Source organism: Oryza brachyantha, chromosome 1, assembly GCF_000231095.2.
Source record: "Oryza brachyantha chromosome 1, ObraRS2, whole genome shotgun sequence".
Taxonomy (NCBI): domain Eukaryota; kingdom Viridiplantae; phylum Streptophyta; class Magnoliopsida; order Poales; family Poaceae; genus Oryza; species Oryza brachyantha.
Window position 1 is genome coordinate 27,519,729 of NC_023163.2, and position 15,230 is coordinate 27,534,958.

General features: G+C 41.7%; 3 protein-coding genes across 3 annotated transcripts; 1 reads left to right on the plus strand and 2 right to left on the minus strand.

Annotated features, from left to right (window-relative positions):
* Positions 1-1,044: 1,044 nt before the first annotated feature.
* LOC102710656 (zinc finger protein ZAT11-like) lies at positions 1,045-2,182 on the minus strand. Its single transcript, XM_040519835.1, has one exon. It carries the CDS (start codon positions 1,981-1,983, stop codon positions 1,336-1,338), a length of 648 nt encoding a protein of 215 aa, XP_040375769.1. The 5' UTR covers positions 1,984-2,182; the 3' UTR covers positions 1,045-1,335.
* Positions 2,183-8,180: 5,998 nt separating this feature from the next.
* LOC102700663 (coatomer subunit zeta-3-like) lies at positions 8,181-11,039 on the plus strand. The gene is made up of 6 exons (XM_006644915.3): positions 8,181-8,290; positions 8,558-8,723; positions 9,433-9,580; positions 9,674-9,751; positions 10,445-10,529; positions 10,623-11,039. The coding sequence occupies exons 1-6, from the start codon at positions 8,267-8,269 to the stop codon at positions 10,680-10,682; spliced, it is 561 nt and encodes a 186-aa protein (XP_006644978.1). The 5' UTR covers positions 8,181-8,266; the 3' UTR covers positions 10,683-11,039.
* On the minus strand, positions 11,029-14,482 carry LOC102700942 (protein ALP1-like). The gene is made up of 2 exons (XM_006644916.2): positions 14,239-14,482; positions 11,029-12,278 (listed from the first exon to the last, which is right to left on the minus strand). Exons 1-2 carry the CDS (start codon positions 14,366-14,368, stop codon positions 11,221-11,223), a joined length of 1,188 nt encoding a protein of 395 aa, XP_006644979.1. The 5' UTR covers positions 14,369-14,482; the 3' UTR covers positions 11,029-11,220.
* Between the last annotated feature and the right edge of the window lie 748 nt (positions 14,483-15,230).

Here is a 15,230-nt window from a genome sequence, read left to right on the forward strand (position 1 = left end):
CTAGTTATTTTGTATCTTGGGGTACTAAAATCTTAAACATAAATTTTGGTACCTAGAGGTATTTTCTCAAGATGATAAAATTACCCTTTCTTTTAATTTTGCCAACTGGGATTCAAACTCAATATGGAAACTTGAGGAAGAAATAACACTATGGAAATCAACCTAATGCAGATCACAATCAATTTGAGGCAAACCGGATATCAATTACTAATATAATCATAAAATGTTGAAATTTTACTCTAGCTCTAATGCTATATTAAGTTGAATGCATCAACTAGTTAAAGCAACATTAAAATGACAAGAAAGAACAGGCAAGTCACTCATACTTCACCATACTATTTGTAATTCTGAATTTTATTTATTCTATCTTGTACAAATAAATTGCTTGTTCCTCATTTACAATTATTAAATTTCAATATTTTTTATTGTAGAATTGAGTTCTTACACAAATCTAATTTATGACACCCCTTTTAATTTATTTTGGGATTTCAGTTATAATATATTCTAGATAACTTGTGCATTTTCTTAGCGTGAATTAAATATGAAAGTTTGATCCCACTAATTGATGAATATGCATAGCTTTTTTTGCAAATAAAAATTGGATTAATGTTTGAATTTCTAAGGAGTGACTAACCAGTATGCATGCACTATGTTACTCCCTCCTGTATTTCTATTTGACATTGTTGTCTTTTAGATCTATATTTGTTCATTCGTCTTATTGATAAATATTGTGCAAATATGTAAAATTATAAGTCATGCTTAAAATTTCTTTCATGATAAAGAATCATAGTAAAATACTTAATAATTACATAATTCTTTTAAAATAAAACAAATATTCAAATATAAATCCAAAAGTTAATAGAGTCAAATAAAAAGATCGAATGTAGCATAAAAAATAGACCGATGGATAGATAGATTTGAACATGTTATGATCTAAAATAATAACTTCGCCTCTAAAAAGTGCAACAACTCTACAAAGCACGGGGGATAATCACTTATACATTTGTCAGAGTTGAATCGAGGCTGTTGTGCTACAATCGACGTCAGAAATATGCAGCTGCGGAACGACAAAGTAAAAACGGAATAATTTCATGGATTTATTGTTATTTACAACAAAATACAAGTGTTCGTTTGTGAGTTCTTCACAATTACCCTGGCATATGAGCAATATCTAACTAATACCAGGAGATAGAGCCCAAATTACAGCAAATCTACAAAATGTTAAAAAAATATAAACAAAAGGAAGATCAACGTTGTATCTTTTATATTATCAAGAAACAAAGGAATAATTTGCAACAGCTACCATGCAAGAATCTGTGCAATTCAATGGAAGGATCAAAGAAAACAATCCAGCATGGCGAGCGCTTTGTGTACGCCCTGCCCGCCGGCGGCGAGGCCCACCACGTTCCGGCACTTGGCGCAGTTCTCCGACGGCGTCAGGTTCAAGTCCAGGCAGACACCGCCGCCGTCGCAGGCCTTCACGGGCGCCGGCTTACTGACGTCGTTCATCGTCGCCGCCTCGGCCTCCGCGCGGTGCCGGCGCATGTGCCCGCCGAGCGCCTGGCCGATGGGGAACTCGAGCCCGCAGACGGGGCACTCGTGCACCCTCGGCTTCGTCGGCAGCGGCCGCGGCGGCGTCGGCTGCCCCCCGAGGCAGAGCCCCGCCGCGTCGTGGGACGCGGCGCCGCCGAGCGCGCTGTGCTGCTGCTGCTGCTGCTGCTGCCGCGGCCGCTTGTGGCTGGCGCGGTGGCCACCGAGCGCCTGGAACGTCGGGAACTGACGGTTGCACGTCTTGCACTCGAACACGCGGTGATCGTGCGCCTCGGCGCCGCCGCGCACCACCACCGACTGCGCGCCGGAGACGAAGCCGCCCCCCACCACGCCGTTCTGGCTCTGCTGCGCGAGGAGCATCAGCACGCGGGCCGTGTCTACGCTGCCGATGATCTCCTGCATGTCCCACATGCTCCTGCTCCTCTTGCTCATGGCTGGCTAGCTGCGTAACCCAGCTGATCACTAACCACACGTCGCAGATCGAATCTGTATATCCCCTGCAATATGTAACAATACTTGCACATATGCTACGCGTATGAATATATATAGAGACACCAGAGAGGCAGAGACCGTGGCAGCTAAGCTAGCTAGATAGTTTGGTATACATAAGAAATTGATCCAGTTAGCACGACGAACGGCGGCCCCGGCTTGCTTCTAGACGTGGATTTATCTTTACTTTTCCAAGCGTTTGACCACGGGCGCGTTGCGATTATAATTACTTACTGCCATATAGTATAGTAGTACTTATGCCGCGTTCGTTCGTGTTGGTGTAAGTCCATGGCACGAAAAACGTAGTAATAGATTAGTATATGATTAATTAATTATTAATTATTAAAAAATATAAAATAGATTAATATGATTTTTTAAAACAATTTTTTTATAAAAAATTTTTATAAAAGATATACCGTTTAGTAGTTTAGGAAGCGTGCACATGAAAAAGAGGAGACAAGTTATCTAACCTAAGAGGGACGAACGCGGCCTTAGTACGAACACCTTGTTTGAGTACAACTCGCTAGCTAGTCAACATGTGTGTGCAACCAGCTAGCTAGCAATGTCTTCTTGTCTTCTAGAGTGGCTGCGCTCTCGCGCGCGCACCGCCAACCACTGGATTGGATAGCATGACGTCCGCGGGCGTGCCGGGTGGCGTGGCGTTCTGGCTCGGGCAATTCGCCATGGTTTGTTGCCTCAGCTGGGCGGCGCGCCGTCGCGTGCGCGCGTGGCCTGCCCGCCGGCCGGTCGTTCAATCCTCCCATTAATTTCCAGCACGCACACTGAAGCAGCAAGCAGCACGGCCGGGTTTCACACGTACGCATGCACCTCAGCCGGCCGGTGACGACTGACGACGACGCATGCATGCTACGGCCGTTTTCATTTATTGGACTGGCCGGCAGCTCTCAGAATTGATTGATTAACACGTCCGGCCGATTGATCGCGGCCACTCGATCGATCATCTAGAACGAGATGATCATCGAATGGCGTGCCTGCATGGCTGTTGATCGGTCTAGCAGTGGAACTCCTGTATACAGATCGAGCACGAGCTGGGCTGTGAGAAGGGAAAAAAGAAAAGTCTAGTGCAGTACTGTGTTGTCGAGACTGCATAAGCTACTCGTGACAGCAGTATAATGTCGTTCATGCATGCTTAATGTCACCGGCCCACAAATTTCTGGATGGAAAGCCTGGTCTTTATTATTCTGTCTGATGAACAACTGGATTAACTTTCCCTGAAGGATCAGCTTTGCAGCAGCTCAGTCAAATGCCAATCCGTGTTGGCTCACGTTCTGAGCTTTACCATTGAATTCAAACTATGCCATGTTTTAAAGTTTTGGAACTTGCGAAGATTATTGTGGTGGGCATACCTAACTTCTGAGTTTAGAGGCAACTGAGCAATTACGCTTGTAGATGATGAGAGGTTAACTTTTGTATATTCGCCGTTAGTTTTATTTAAAAAATTATAATATTTAAAACTATAGGTACATCTAATAATAAAACAAATCACAACATAATAAATAATAATCATATAATATTTACTAAGATATATGGTTATGGTTAATCTTATGTTCAACAGCCAATAACGTAATGTATTAAAAACCGAAGGGAGCAGTATTTTGGTGGTGCATTAATTCCCGGTCTTGGCGGCAAAATTAACGATTTGACCGTAATCAGTGGGGCGAAATGGCTAGGTGTATGCGTTTTGTTTGGCTGGCTGGGCCCATCCAATGATTCAGTTAATTTGAGCACCTGCCTCTAGAGGTGAGAACAGCAAAGGCCAAAAGGAGAACATGTCTTCTATGCAACTACTACTTCGTCACAAACTACTAATTGCCGATGGTCAAAAATAAGCTTCAAGAGTTTGACTATAATTAAGCATTTCCAAAATGATACTAAGAAATCATGCATAGTGCCTAAATTTGATAAAAACGGATCAGCTTAACTAAATAAACTCCCAACGTACTATTCAATTAAATGGTCAACACACATCCATGTCCTGAGCAGCTGGGACGTTTTTCTTCATTTTTTCTTTTTTTTTAAAAAAAATATTGAGCTGGGCCTCAAAGTTCCTTTTTTTTTTCTTTTTGCGGCACATATAGAACGACTAGTAGCTTGCATGCACGCATGACTCATGCGTGCGAGAGTCCTAGTTACACCTACCATTTGTTCCTCTTTTTTTTTTTTTTTGAAGAGTACCATTTGTTCCTGAACCCTGCATATTTTTTTCAACACAAGCATCACGAGTAGTGAGTACCATGTTCTAACCAGAACCAAATCTTGGACTCGGACTGGAGTGACTCAATCCACACATCAGTGCATGTGCTGCACGATTTCACCAAACGTGTTCTTTGAATTTCTTGCAGCAGTTGTACAGCTACAATAAATTAGCATTTTTTTTAAAAAAAATCCTTATTAGGTAAAGTGCTGAAGAGATAAGGGTTAACCATCTAGGTCATGCTTGCATAAGCTGTATCACTACTACTATGCCTATGCCTGCACGATCAGCTGAGTGCCAAAGGTCAGCTCGGCATATTTAATCGGACGACTTCTGCGATAGTGATCAGTGTGTGGAATGGATGTCTTTCCAAGGTCTAGTTTCTTCTAGCTGATGGAATTTAATTTGGAGCTCAAAATGTCCAAGAAAATTAGGTCATACTATCGTACAGATTTACTCTAGAAGTATAGGACTGACCAACTTGCGTCATAATTAATTCGCCATCAGCAACTCAAGATTATGGCTACGCTGTTAATCATTACGGAAAAATGATCTGCCGAACCCAACATGCATAAGCATTTTCCCCCATTGTACCCGATTGGAACGTACGAAGCGAAAATAGAGAAGTTTATTGTGCACGATGCAAATCATATAGGGAAAGTCACGACGCTATTTGGAAACAATGGGACCATAATTTCCTCTTTTTTCCCCTTTGTTTGAAGTTCATATCTATGACTTGCAATATAACATTGGCTATGAGAAAAGATGAAAAAGTTCACCATCGTCTTTTCACTTCTGCTTCGGTTTATAAGCCAAAATTTAAATTTTTAACCTTAAATTTAAAGTTGGTTTTGAAGATTTTTTTATCATAGTTAATTTTCTATCCTTTATTTTTAGATGGACAACTCTCCGGTGCATTTTATTGGTAGTATTATATTACCAGTAGAAAAAGAGTATTTTATACTTTGTTAATTACTTAATTAGCAGTATTTTATAATTTTATTTTTTTACAATAAAGATCATAATAAAAATGACGATATTACCCTTTCAAATTTCCAGTACACCTAATATTGTTAGTAGTATAATTTAATCATAGCCATCAGATAAAAATAGATCAGCGATATGGATTAAATTCTACTACCACTAAAATCCACCGGAGTCAGCACGTTTTTAGATAGTTAAGAACACATATATAAAAGTTTTATTTATAAATTATTTTCCGTTTAGAAATATGCCGTTCGGCAAAAACTGTGTAATAAGCACGGTATCCGGGTATCTTGTCAAAAACAGTGTAATACCTCTTTTGGCGTAACTAGAATTTTTTTAAGCCATTTGTAAATCCTTACCCTACTCTAATGCACTAATTCAGCAAGACTTTTGCACTGTTCGCAAAAAGGGTTCTTGAAATATACCCTGCTTTTCTAGACAAGGGGCAATACAGTGTATTTCAAAGTATACGAACACCTGTTGCAATTAATGGCGATATATTGGTTCCACACGGTGATCTGCTCCATAACGTACTTAGCATATGGAAGTCAACAATTCAGATGGAATGTACGCACATTTGATGTGGACGTTGGAATTGGTATGGAATTCATTGATGCAACTTGGATCAAAAAAACGCTCAACTCGTTTCCAAATAAACATCAGAATAAGCATGCAGTTGATGGCTAATCGATCACCAGCATAGGTGTATGGTTCAGTGTATCAGGAGTGTATCAGGATGATTGATGACTCCTAAATCCGGCAAGTCAGAAAAGATAACTATATATGCAGAATTGTGGATGTGCTTGTCTCTCTTCTACGTTTTAATCTGCGTTTGCTTTGCTGGCTCTTCACAGTCAAAGCAGATGAAAGAATGTCTCTGTCAGAGCATGTAATTAATTAGTATCAACTGAAGGTTCATCCAGAAGAAATCAAACAAGGATTTGCGTGCATGTATGTGATTGCATCATAGATGACATAGCAATACCAAGGTCAGAGTTTATTTTTAAACCTTTTCATATCTTGGTCGCACAGACGCACACCATGCCAATGCATGCATTCTTACTTGCAATGCAGCTTGCTTCATGTTGATGTTATGTTAATGTTCACAACGAATATATCTAGGCATGGTGTTATCTAGTAGTAAACGATATTGTTTTCTGTCTGTCTCTACAATTGCAGGAAACAAAATTTGCCAAAACCGTAGGTTCACCAGGTTTTGGCAAATACATCGTGGATGGCATGAAACCAGTAACAGCTGCAGTTTCAGTGTTTCTTGAAATTGTGAGCCATATACTTTTTCTCCAGCTAATCTTGTGGTTGTGGATATCAACAAACTGGAAATTATTTGCACTGAGAAAAACCATTTGCCTGAATTTTCAGAGAGAAGCTTGTTTGCTGCAACTGCTCGATTCCAACCCAGAGTACAGCTGTACAGGCTTCGGAATCAGAATATATACATATCTTACTTTTCCTTGAACCCATCCTCAAGCCAGCTAACTTCCCAGTAATTTCAGGCTTTCAACGTGTAAGTTGAGACTAAAGGGGTGATTGTTTGCAAACAACATATTTACAAACGAAAAAAAAATATGAATAAAATTTTTATATGCGTATTCTTAGCGATCTAAAATCTAAGACTGAAAAATAAACTCTGGTGAAAACCCCAAAATCAATTCTAAATTTAAGGGTGAAAATTTAAATTTTAGTTTATAAACATGAGTAGAAGTGAAAAATAGAGGTGTAGATAAATTTCGTACTTAATTTTCGTCATTGAACTGTTCTTAACCGATTAACATGCGCAAAAGTCAGACCTGAACTCTTTGTTCCTTCTACTTTTCAGTAGAAAATATCCTTGAACCCCTTTTGTTTCAGACCAGGATGTGCCCAGGTCAAGAGAAAAACCTTAACTACCCAGATTGCTGTGTCTGCAACTCTGAATGCAAACACATACCGGCTGTCAAGACATCAAAATCAGAAGACACTGTGCTCTTTTGAGGGTGATTTACTGATTTCTGACTTGATTAGCAGTCGACTACGTACTGACTTAGCTATCCAGTGTGAAGAAGTCAGCACACGGGAATGACTAGTAGTAGTGACTTGGCCACTGATCAATTTGCAGCTTCTTTTTTAAGAGTTATATTCGGTTTACCTGCCGGAGTAGTCGACTTTGAGAAGTTAGCTTGTACTGTTGTTGCACGAGTCCTTCACAAGTTGTTGGTGAATAACCTTACCTGACGAGAGAAAGAAGACAAGTTAGCATGATGCTTCTGAGATTGAATTCCATTTTTTCAGGTTAGCTAAGAGAGTCAAGTGTGAAATATTGATGGCACTTTTCATCCAAGCTGAGGATATGTTCCGTAGCGAGGAAAAGGGTGAAAACTTTCCATATTTCCCGTAAACACGCTTAACAAACTACTAAACAATTTTTTTTTTAGAAAAAAATTTCTATCTAAACATTTATTTAAAATAGTCTAAACAACTCTTCAAAAATATTAATCAATTTTAAGTTAATACTTAATTAATCATTCACTAATAAGTTTCTTGAAAAAGAAACCGATGATCTCTGAAGGCATGTTTGAAAAACAAGATAAGGATCGTTTGAGCTATAACTGATAAATCGTTTACGGAATTATCAGTTATCGGATCCTGAAAAAACAAAGTGCGTCCGTAGTGGTGATTATGTGCATGTCTATATGAGATTAGACGTTTGTGAAAAAAGAAGTCTACACACGTACATATGAGCGTATGCGTTTGGTTGGAGAGAAGCTTTACTGCAAGGCTGTAACCAGCCCAAGAAGTATGGGCCTTAGTTTGGGCTCTGGGCCGGATCATGATGCTATATTGGGCCGGATCATGATGCTGTATTGCAGTTATCGGATCTGTACCCGGAAAGTAAAAAAATCCGGTTCGCTCGCCTTCTTTCTCCTCCGTCTTCGTCCGGCTCTTGCTCCTTCCTTCCATCGCCTCGCCCCGCGCAGCAAGCGGCGACGAAATCCACCAGACCATCGCGGCAGCCCTTCGCCAACAATGCGAATCCACGTCCCCGAGATGGTAATTCCTTCCACCGCCCTCTTCTCTCGCGAAGTGTACCTGCGCGCATCTCTGTTTCTTCGGTTTAGTTAGGCCGTTAGGGTTTATGGGGCAAGACCGCAATAACAACTGGACAAATGGTGAAAATCCTGCGGTATCGGTGTGATATTCCATATATTCTCTCTATTTCAAGCGTAGAGAGACTATTTGGTGTTTTTGTTTGCCAAATTTTGCTGCCCGGAAATAATTTCTCTCAAGTGTTGGCTTTGATCGTTGCTCCGCGTGCAGGACCAGGAATCCTGCCCTTTGGTGAAGAACATTATTGTGCTGGATTCCGAAGGGAAGCGTGTGGCGGTCAAGTACTACTGCCATGACTGGCCCTCCTTGTCCTCGAAGCAAGCTTTCGAGAAGTCGGTCTTTTTGAGAACCAAGAAAACGAACGCTAGAACAGAAGGTGGTTTGCATCAAACTTTGAGCCAAATATACGCTGTTCTAACTTTATTCGGTAAAAATGAAAGCAATGTTTTTAATTCTACTTCCGTGGGCTCGGCTCTACCTGTGTAGTTAAACAGAGAATGATTGCCTTCTTCCTGAGAGCATCAATTAATAATTTAACAGCTTACTTCTCACTGCATGGCATTATTGGTTATTAGTTTATAAAGTTGTGGCATAATGTAGAGGCATACGCATATCTTCCTGTTGGAGCACCATTTCATTTTTTGTCTCATCTTTTGGAAACCCTGTTGATTACCCAGCCAAAAAAAAAAAAGAAGATGTCCTGTTGATTACGAAATTTTAATTTGCCAATTTCTGCATTGTGGCAGATTTTGCAGTGGAATGCCAACTTGTATTACAGTCTTACAGAATAACAAGTCTATCTGTTTTTTACTGATAATGAATTCTGCTGTTTTTCTTAAAATTGATTGAATGATACAAAGTTTTGGAGGGAAGATAGATTTTTTTCCCCAACAAATGCAATGATCTCAAATAATGCTAGGAGTCGTCTGAAATGCTTTATTCTTGGTTTAATAAATTCATTTTTGGTAATTGTAGAAATCGTGTTGCATTGCATGGGGGCATAGAAATTTGCATATTAGTCTGTTTGGTCCAATCATCCAGTTATAGTCATCCAATAATTTGGTTTTCTGTTTCCCATTTTGCAGCCGATATAGTAATGTTTGACAATTGCATCGTTGTATACAAGTTTATTCAAGATCTACACTTTTTTATAACCGGAGGAGATGGCGAGAATGAGCTCATTTTAGCATCACTTCTACAAGGCTTCTCTGAAGCTGTTGATTACCTTCTCAGGTGTGGCTGTACTGCTCCGTAAAACTTTTAACTTCCATTACACATGGTACTCAGTACTGTATCATGTCTTAACAAGTCTCTTTCTTGTTTCAGAAACAAAGTAAACAGAAGGGCTGCGTTTGAAAACCTGGAGCTTATCTTCTTATGCCTTGACGAAGTTGTTGACAGAGGGTAATTCTGTGTTTGCATGTGCTAATATTTGCTTTCCATCAATTTATTTGGCCTCTGTTTCCAAAAATGGATATGTACAATTTCTTGTCAATGTCACAAGTCATGAAGAAGGAACACAACTAGCTGAGGTTTTAATGACTATTATATATTTATATTTGATGAGTTTATAGCAAGAAGTTTATTTCAGTCCAACAAAAAGTACCTCGAGGTACCAGTATCTCGCGGTACCTTTAACCGTGCATATCCTACCCAGTTAGATTCAATGATGGAAAACGATTTGGTATCTCGAGATACCGCTATCTCGAGGTATTTTTTTCTCGTACCTCGAGGCAACAGATAGAGTAGGAGACCTGAGACCTTAGGCTTGCAATGCTGAAATACGAGATTAAACACTAGGTGGTCAGAGTAAAGAAACTAATTCTCTTTCCTTGGCCTTGTTTGGATGAGGAGAATTGGGCCAGAATTTGATTAAAAAATTATTATTGTCAGCTATCAGTTATCTATCATAAGAAAATGTAGTTCGTTGTAGGGTATGCTCAGTTCACAGCTCAACGTTCTTCAGATAACATTTGCAGAAACGACATGCTATGCAGAAAACCTACGATCAGGTGTTAAATATTTGATTAGTTGTAGTTTTCTGGACCTTTGCTTTTCTTGTTGATGATAATTGATTCCTCACAAATGGTTGTGCAGGATTGTTCTGGAAACAGATGCCAAGGCGATTCTTGAAAAGGTTTTAGGTCATGGACTGGATGGATCTGGGTCGCTCGCTGAGCAGGTTCGGCAGGCCGTCGCATCACCTTAAGTGTGCAATTGCAAATTAACCTGAGAGAGTTTCCTATTTTTACTTAATACTCTCTTGTGCGTGCAGAAGGTAAGCAATGCCCTGGCCACGGCAACAAGACACTTTGCGAGATCTATTTTCAATTAATGGCGAACATCCTTCAGGTTGAGACGATTGACGATGAGCTAACATCAGATAGATAGTTGTGTCTCCGTTAGCAGATCAATGCTCCCAGTTTGATGTGTCCTTCGAACATCTGTCGCCGCACAGTTGTTATTCTTGTGGTTCCATATCGATCTTGGGGTAATCGAGCACAGTAAACATGTCACGTTTTTCTGCTCAAATCAAACATGAGCTGGCTTCTCGGTTTCCAAATTGTGACTTCAGTATATACTGCTGCCATGTTTTGATATACGTTGACGACCAAGAGTAATCGTTTCGACGTGAGTGAACTTCGGCCTGGTTTGGAATTTGAATGAAACTAGAGCTTACCGATTTCTTTATAGCCATTTAAGTTGCTTAATAGTGTTTGAATAATCTCAGAATACTTGCTATCAAAACCGACCAATCTTGAAAACAACCAAAATTCGCATTACACCTCTATCATCTGTTGGTATCTTTCCTTTCATGTCAAGGAAAAGGAAAAGAAAAGGAAAGAGAAACAAAGCAAGCAAAGAGATCAGAATCACGCCGGCAAGCTGCTGCCGATCCTGCTCATATACTGGCACAGCAGGTCCCTCTGCGCGGCCGCGCCGACGTCAGCAACATCGCTGAACTGCTGCCTGTAGCCGTCGTCGTGGTTGTGCGACGGCGGCATCCCGCCCCTCGCCGCATCCTCGAAGTCGATCATGATGTTGGTGAGCAGGCAGCAGACGTAGATGATCCTCGGCAGCCGGTGCTTGTCTGGCCTCCACAGCTCTCCCTTGAGAACCTGCCACCTCTCCTTCAGGTTGGCCAGAGCACCCTGCACCACCATGATCGTCGCGGCGTGCCGTTTGTTGAACTCACCTTTCGCCGGAGATAGACCGTTCTCTTGGTACGGAGTCATCAGCCAGGGAAGAAGAGGATAGCTTGCATCCCCAAGAATGTACTCTCTCACCACTGACCCGCCCGGCTCTCCTGGAAGCTCCATTTGTCCATCCAGCCTTGCGCCTTTCTCGCACAGCCTGTAGAAGCCTGAGGTGCGCAGGATGCACGAGTCATTCAAGCTGCCAGGCCAGCCGCTGACAACGTCTCTGAACCGCATGTCGGCGTCGACGATGGCCTGCAGGACCATGCTGTTCCTGTTCTCGCCGTCGAGCCAGACATTGCTGTTAGGCTGAGCTGAAGAGCACATGAGGATGTGCGTTGTGTCTATGGCACCGCAGCAGTTTGGGAGACCCTGGATCTTTTCAAACTTGGCTTTGATGGTTGCCATCTCCTCAGGAGTAGGCCACTTCAGATGACTGGCAGCGCGCTCCTCCAAGGCCTCGATAAACTTCCAAGTGATGTTCGAGATGGCTGAGTGGTTCATCCCAAAGCGGTTCCCTATGCTCAAAAGTGACTCACCCGTGGTCAATCTTAACAATGCAACAGCTACTTGATCCTCCACGCCAAGAATTGCCTTGTCTCCAAACCTGAAATTTCTGAAACTTTGTGTCTTTCTTGTGAAGTCCCCACTAATCAAAGAGCAAAGGTAGTCAAAGGTCTTCTTCGACATCTTGAATACTGACTCAAAGTTTTGGCAGTCTTTGGAAAATTGGCCTGTGGAAACATAAGATTTAATTACAGATTGCTGTGGCATTAGTTGACTGTATCATAAATTACTTGACAAGAAGCTGCAGAAAGCATGAAGAGAAATTTCAGATATGCTGAAAGCTAAAGAATTTGATTCATTCTCTCCATACATATGGGTAGGAGAAGAACATGTGTGAACCTTCTAGTAGCAACTTAAACATAAGAGTTTCAAATCTAATAAAAAATGGTCCACAAATATCAAGATAAAGAGAAAGTAACAGTACTAGCAATATTGAATAATACTAAAAATGAGCTGGGCATATTATATGAGAAAAAGATTTAACTGTTTTGGCAATGAAGTAGCCAGATAGGAATACTCAATTCAAAAGTTAAGAGAAACATCAGTATAAGGGACACTGCCCTTGTTAAATATAGATGACTAGAATGCTGTCATTCATGTATCTAATTTCTTGAATCACCCTTGATGCTCAGGTTTGTACTAGATATTGAACAGCCTCTTGTCAAAACATGAAATCCTAATAATGTCACTTGTCATAAAGGATTGGTAAGGCATCCAGAACTGACCCTTCTCAGTGTTTCAGATCATTTCAACAATCAGGAAAGTTCAGGATAAAGATACAGTAGAACTTGAAGAATTCAAAAATCCTAATTTTCTATATTTTTTGGTAAGAACAAGTCTGACCAGAATAAAGTAAATCAGACTGACATATGGCTATAAAAATCTACATAGTTGTTTCAAGCAAATCGGACTTCTTTCGTGCTGCTTCACCTAATTATCTCTGACGAACAAGCTATGGAGAGGCCTAGTGAATAATTCCTGGGATGATCTATCACAGTGTATCACAGAAACAGTATATTTACTGTAGTACCAGCTACCAGAGGATCAATGAAATTTCCTCCTCGGAATCCATTTCTCTCATAACTAGGAACACGCCATTCAAGACATGTAGCAAATCCTATGAGCCCGACGAAACATTTTCTGGAATTGCCAGTCAATCTGTTCCAATCTCATCTTTTGTTTTCTTTCAAGAATTATTAGCAGCCAATCGGATGATGGAGTTGGGAAGAACTATCCATGAAGAAACAGGCAAATTTCTCGAAAACACATATGCTTCACTTAACAGTTTAGCACTTTAAAAACTATTGACTCAACAAGCAAAGCAATCCGATCACATGTATGAACTAATCGTTCTCCAGGAGGTGTTGTTGTTCCCTTAGTAAAACAAGCCAACAGTTACTTCATATGTTTCAAAGAAAAAGTAGGGCAGTTCTTGCAATGTCGAGCCATGAACAAGGGACCAGCCGATTCTGAATTTGACGCAATGGGCAAAATCAACAGCACCTGTAAAATTGTAGCGCCCAGAAATATAATTGCACCAAGGCTTCATAGATCTGGAATGGAGACGGGAACAACAAAACCACGAATGGCATAATCAAATTCCTCTCCCCAAACATGGCCTACTCGATTGATACCCATCGTAGCAACGGCATTCACAAGCTTTTTCCTTTGCTCATACCCTCTGAGCAATCGACATCCATGGTGGTCTCCAATCCAGAGCATCCCCGGCCCGAGATGGTTCGCGCCTCCCTGCACCGTACAATCCCACCACCTCCAAAACACGCCCACCGAAACAGCGGATTTGCGCACAGTAACCAACCTGATTAAGGAGCACTGCACGGGCAGATTAAGCAACGCATCGAACAGATACGCGCAGGCACGAGCAGTGCAAATTCAACGGCGGGTCTCCCTGATCTAACCCCGCGGAATCCGCCCGCGAACAATCCTAAGCCCGAGGAGATTAGCACGCATTACTCACCGGCAGCGAGGGTTACGGGCGCGGGCGCGAGGCTTACAGCGAGTCCAAGCACCAACAGACCGGCCATGGTTAAGGACGAGGAGCACAGTGCTCGAAACAGGGAGACGAGAGACAGAGGAAGAGAGAGAGAGAGGACCGCGAACGTATACCTGCTGCAAGCCTACGGGCGAAGCCGTCCCACCAATCCCCGCCTGCCGGCGCCGGCATCGCCTGCGCCGCCACCGGCATCGCCCTCTCGGCCTGCCGCTTCCTCCGCTTGGCTCCCCTCAGTGGTGCCATGACGAGACGAGAGCGACGCGACGCGAACCCCGGAGGAGAAGAGATCAAGAAAAAAAAAAAAAAACAAACCAGCCCAAGGCAGCAGAAGAGAGCAGCAACTCCCCCAATGACTTGAAAAGACCCCAGTTGTTTTAGTGCCTGAAACAAAGCAGCAGCTGTGCCAGAGCATTCGCTTCCGTTATTTATCAGTGCTTGCTAGAGGCATGCAAGAATCCAACAAGCTTACTGATGAGATAAATAAACACATGTAGCCCAAGCTCATGTCAATGAGATGGCAAGATGGCATGCAAATGCAGCAAAAGGGCTTGGAAATTTGGAAGAAACTTGGCAGGGTGGGTTGGTTAGGTCAAATGGAGTGGTCTCTCTGATCTACCTGTGGGTGATTTGGTGGTCTTCCCAGGGCTATAGTGTAAATAAAGAGAGGAGGAAGATTCTTTGTGTTGATGTGCTTGCAACTTAATTGGGAGAAAAAAATTCAAGGTAAAAGATACCTTTATTGGAAGAGTGTTTTGGGGTTGTTTGGTTGCCCCGCCTAAGGGAATTTAGTACAACTGATTCATGTTTTTTTGAGGGGGGTCTCTGTTGCTGCTGATTATCCTCTGCTGTTTCGTGTGGTCTGTAGTGCTTGTACAGTGCTTACAAGGCAGGCACAATACTATATGTGGATTTATTTACCCATTTCTCTTCATTTCTCATACTCTCACACTCGTATCAGTGGAATTGGTAAATTTTAAGGTAAAATGGCTTTGCTTTTTTGTGAAAAAGAAAACCAATGTTTTTATAGCTATAGGACTGATGTTTTTATGTAGGTTGTATGGGTTTCGCTAGATGTACAAACACAAGTGCTGTGTAATGTACTGAA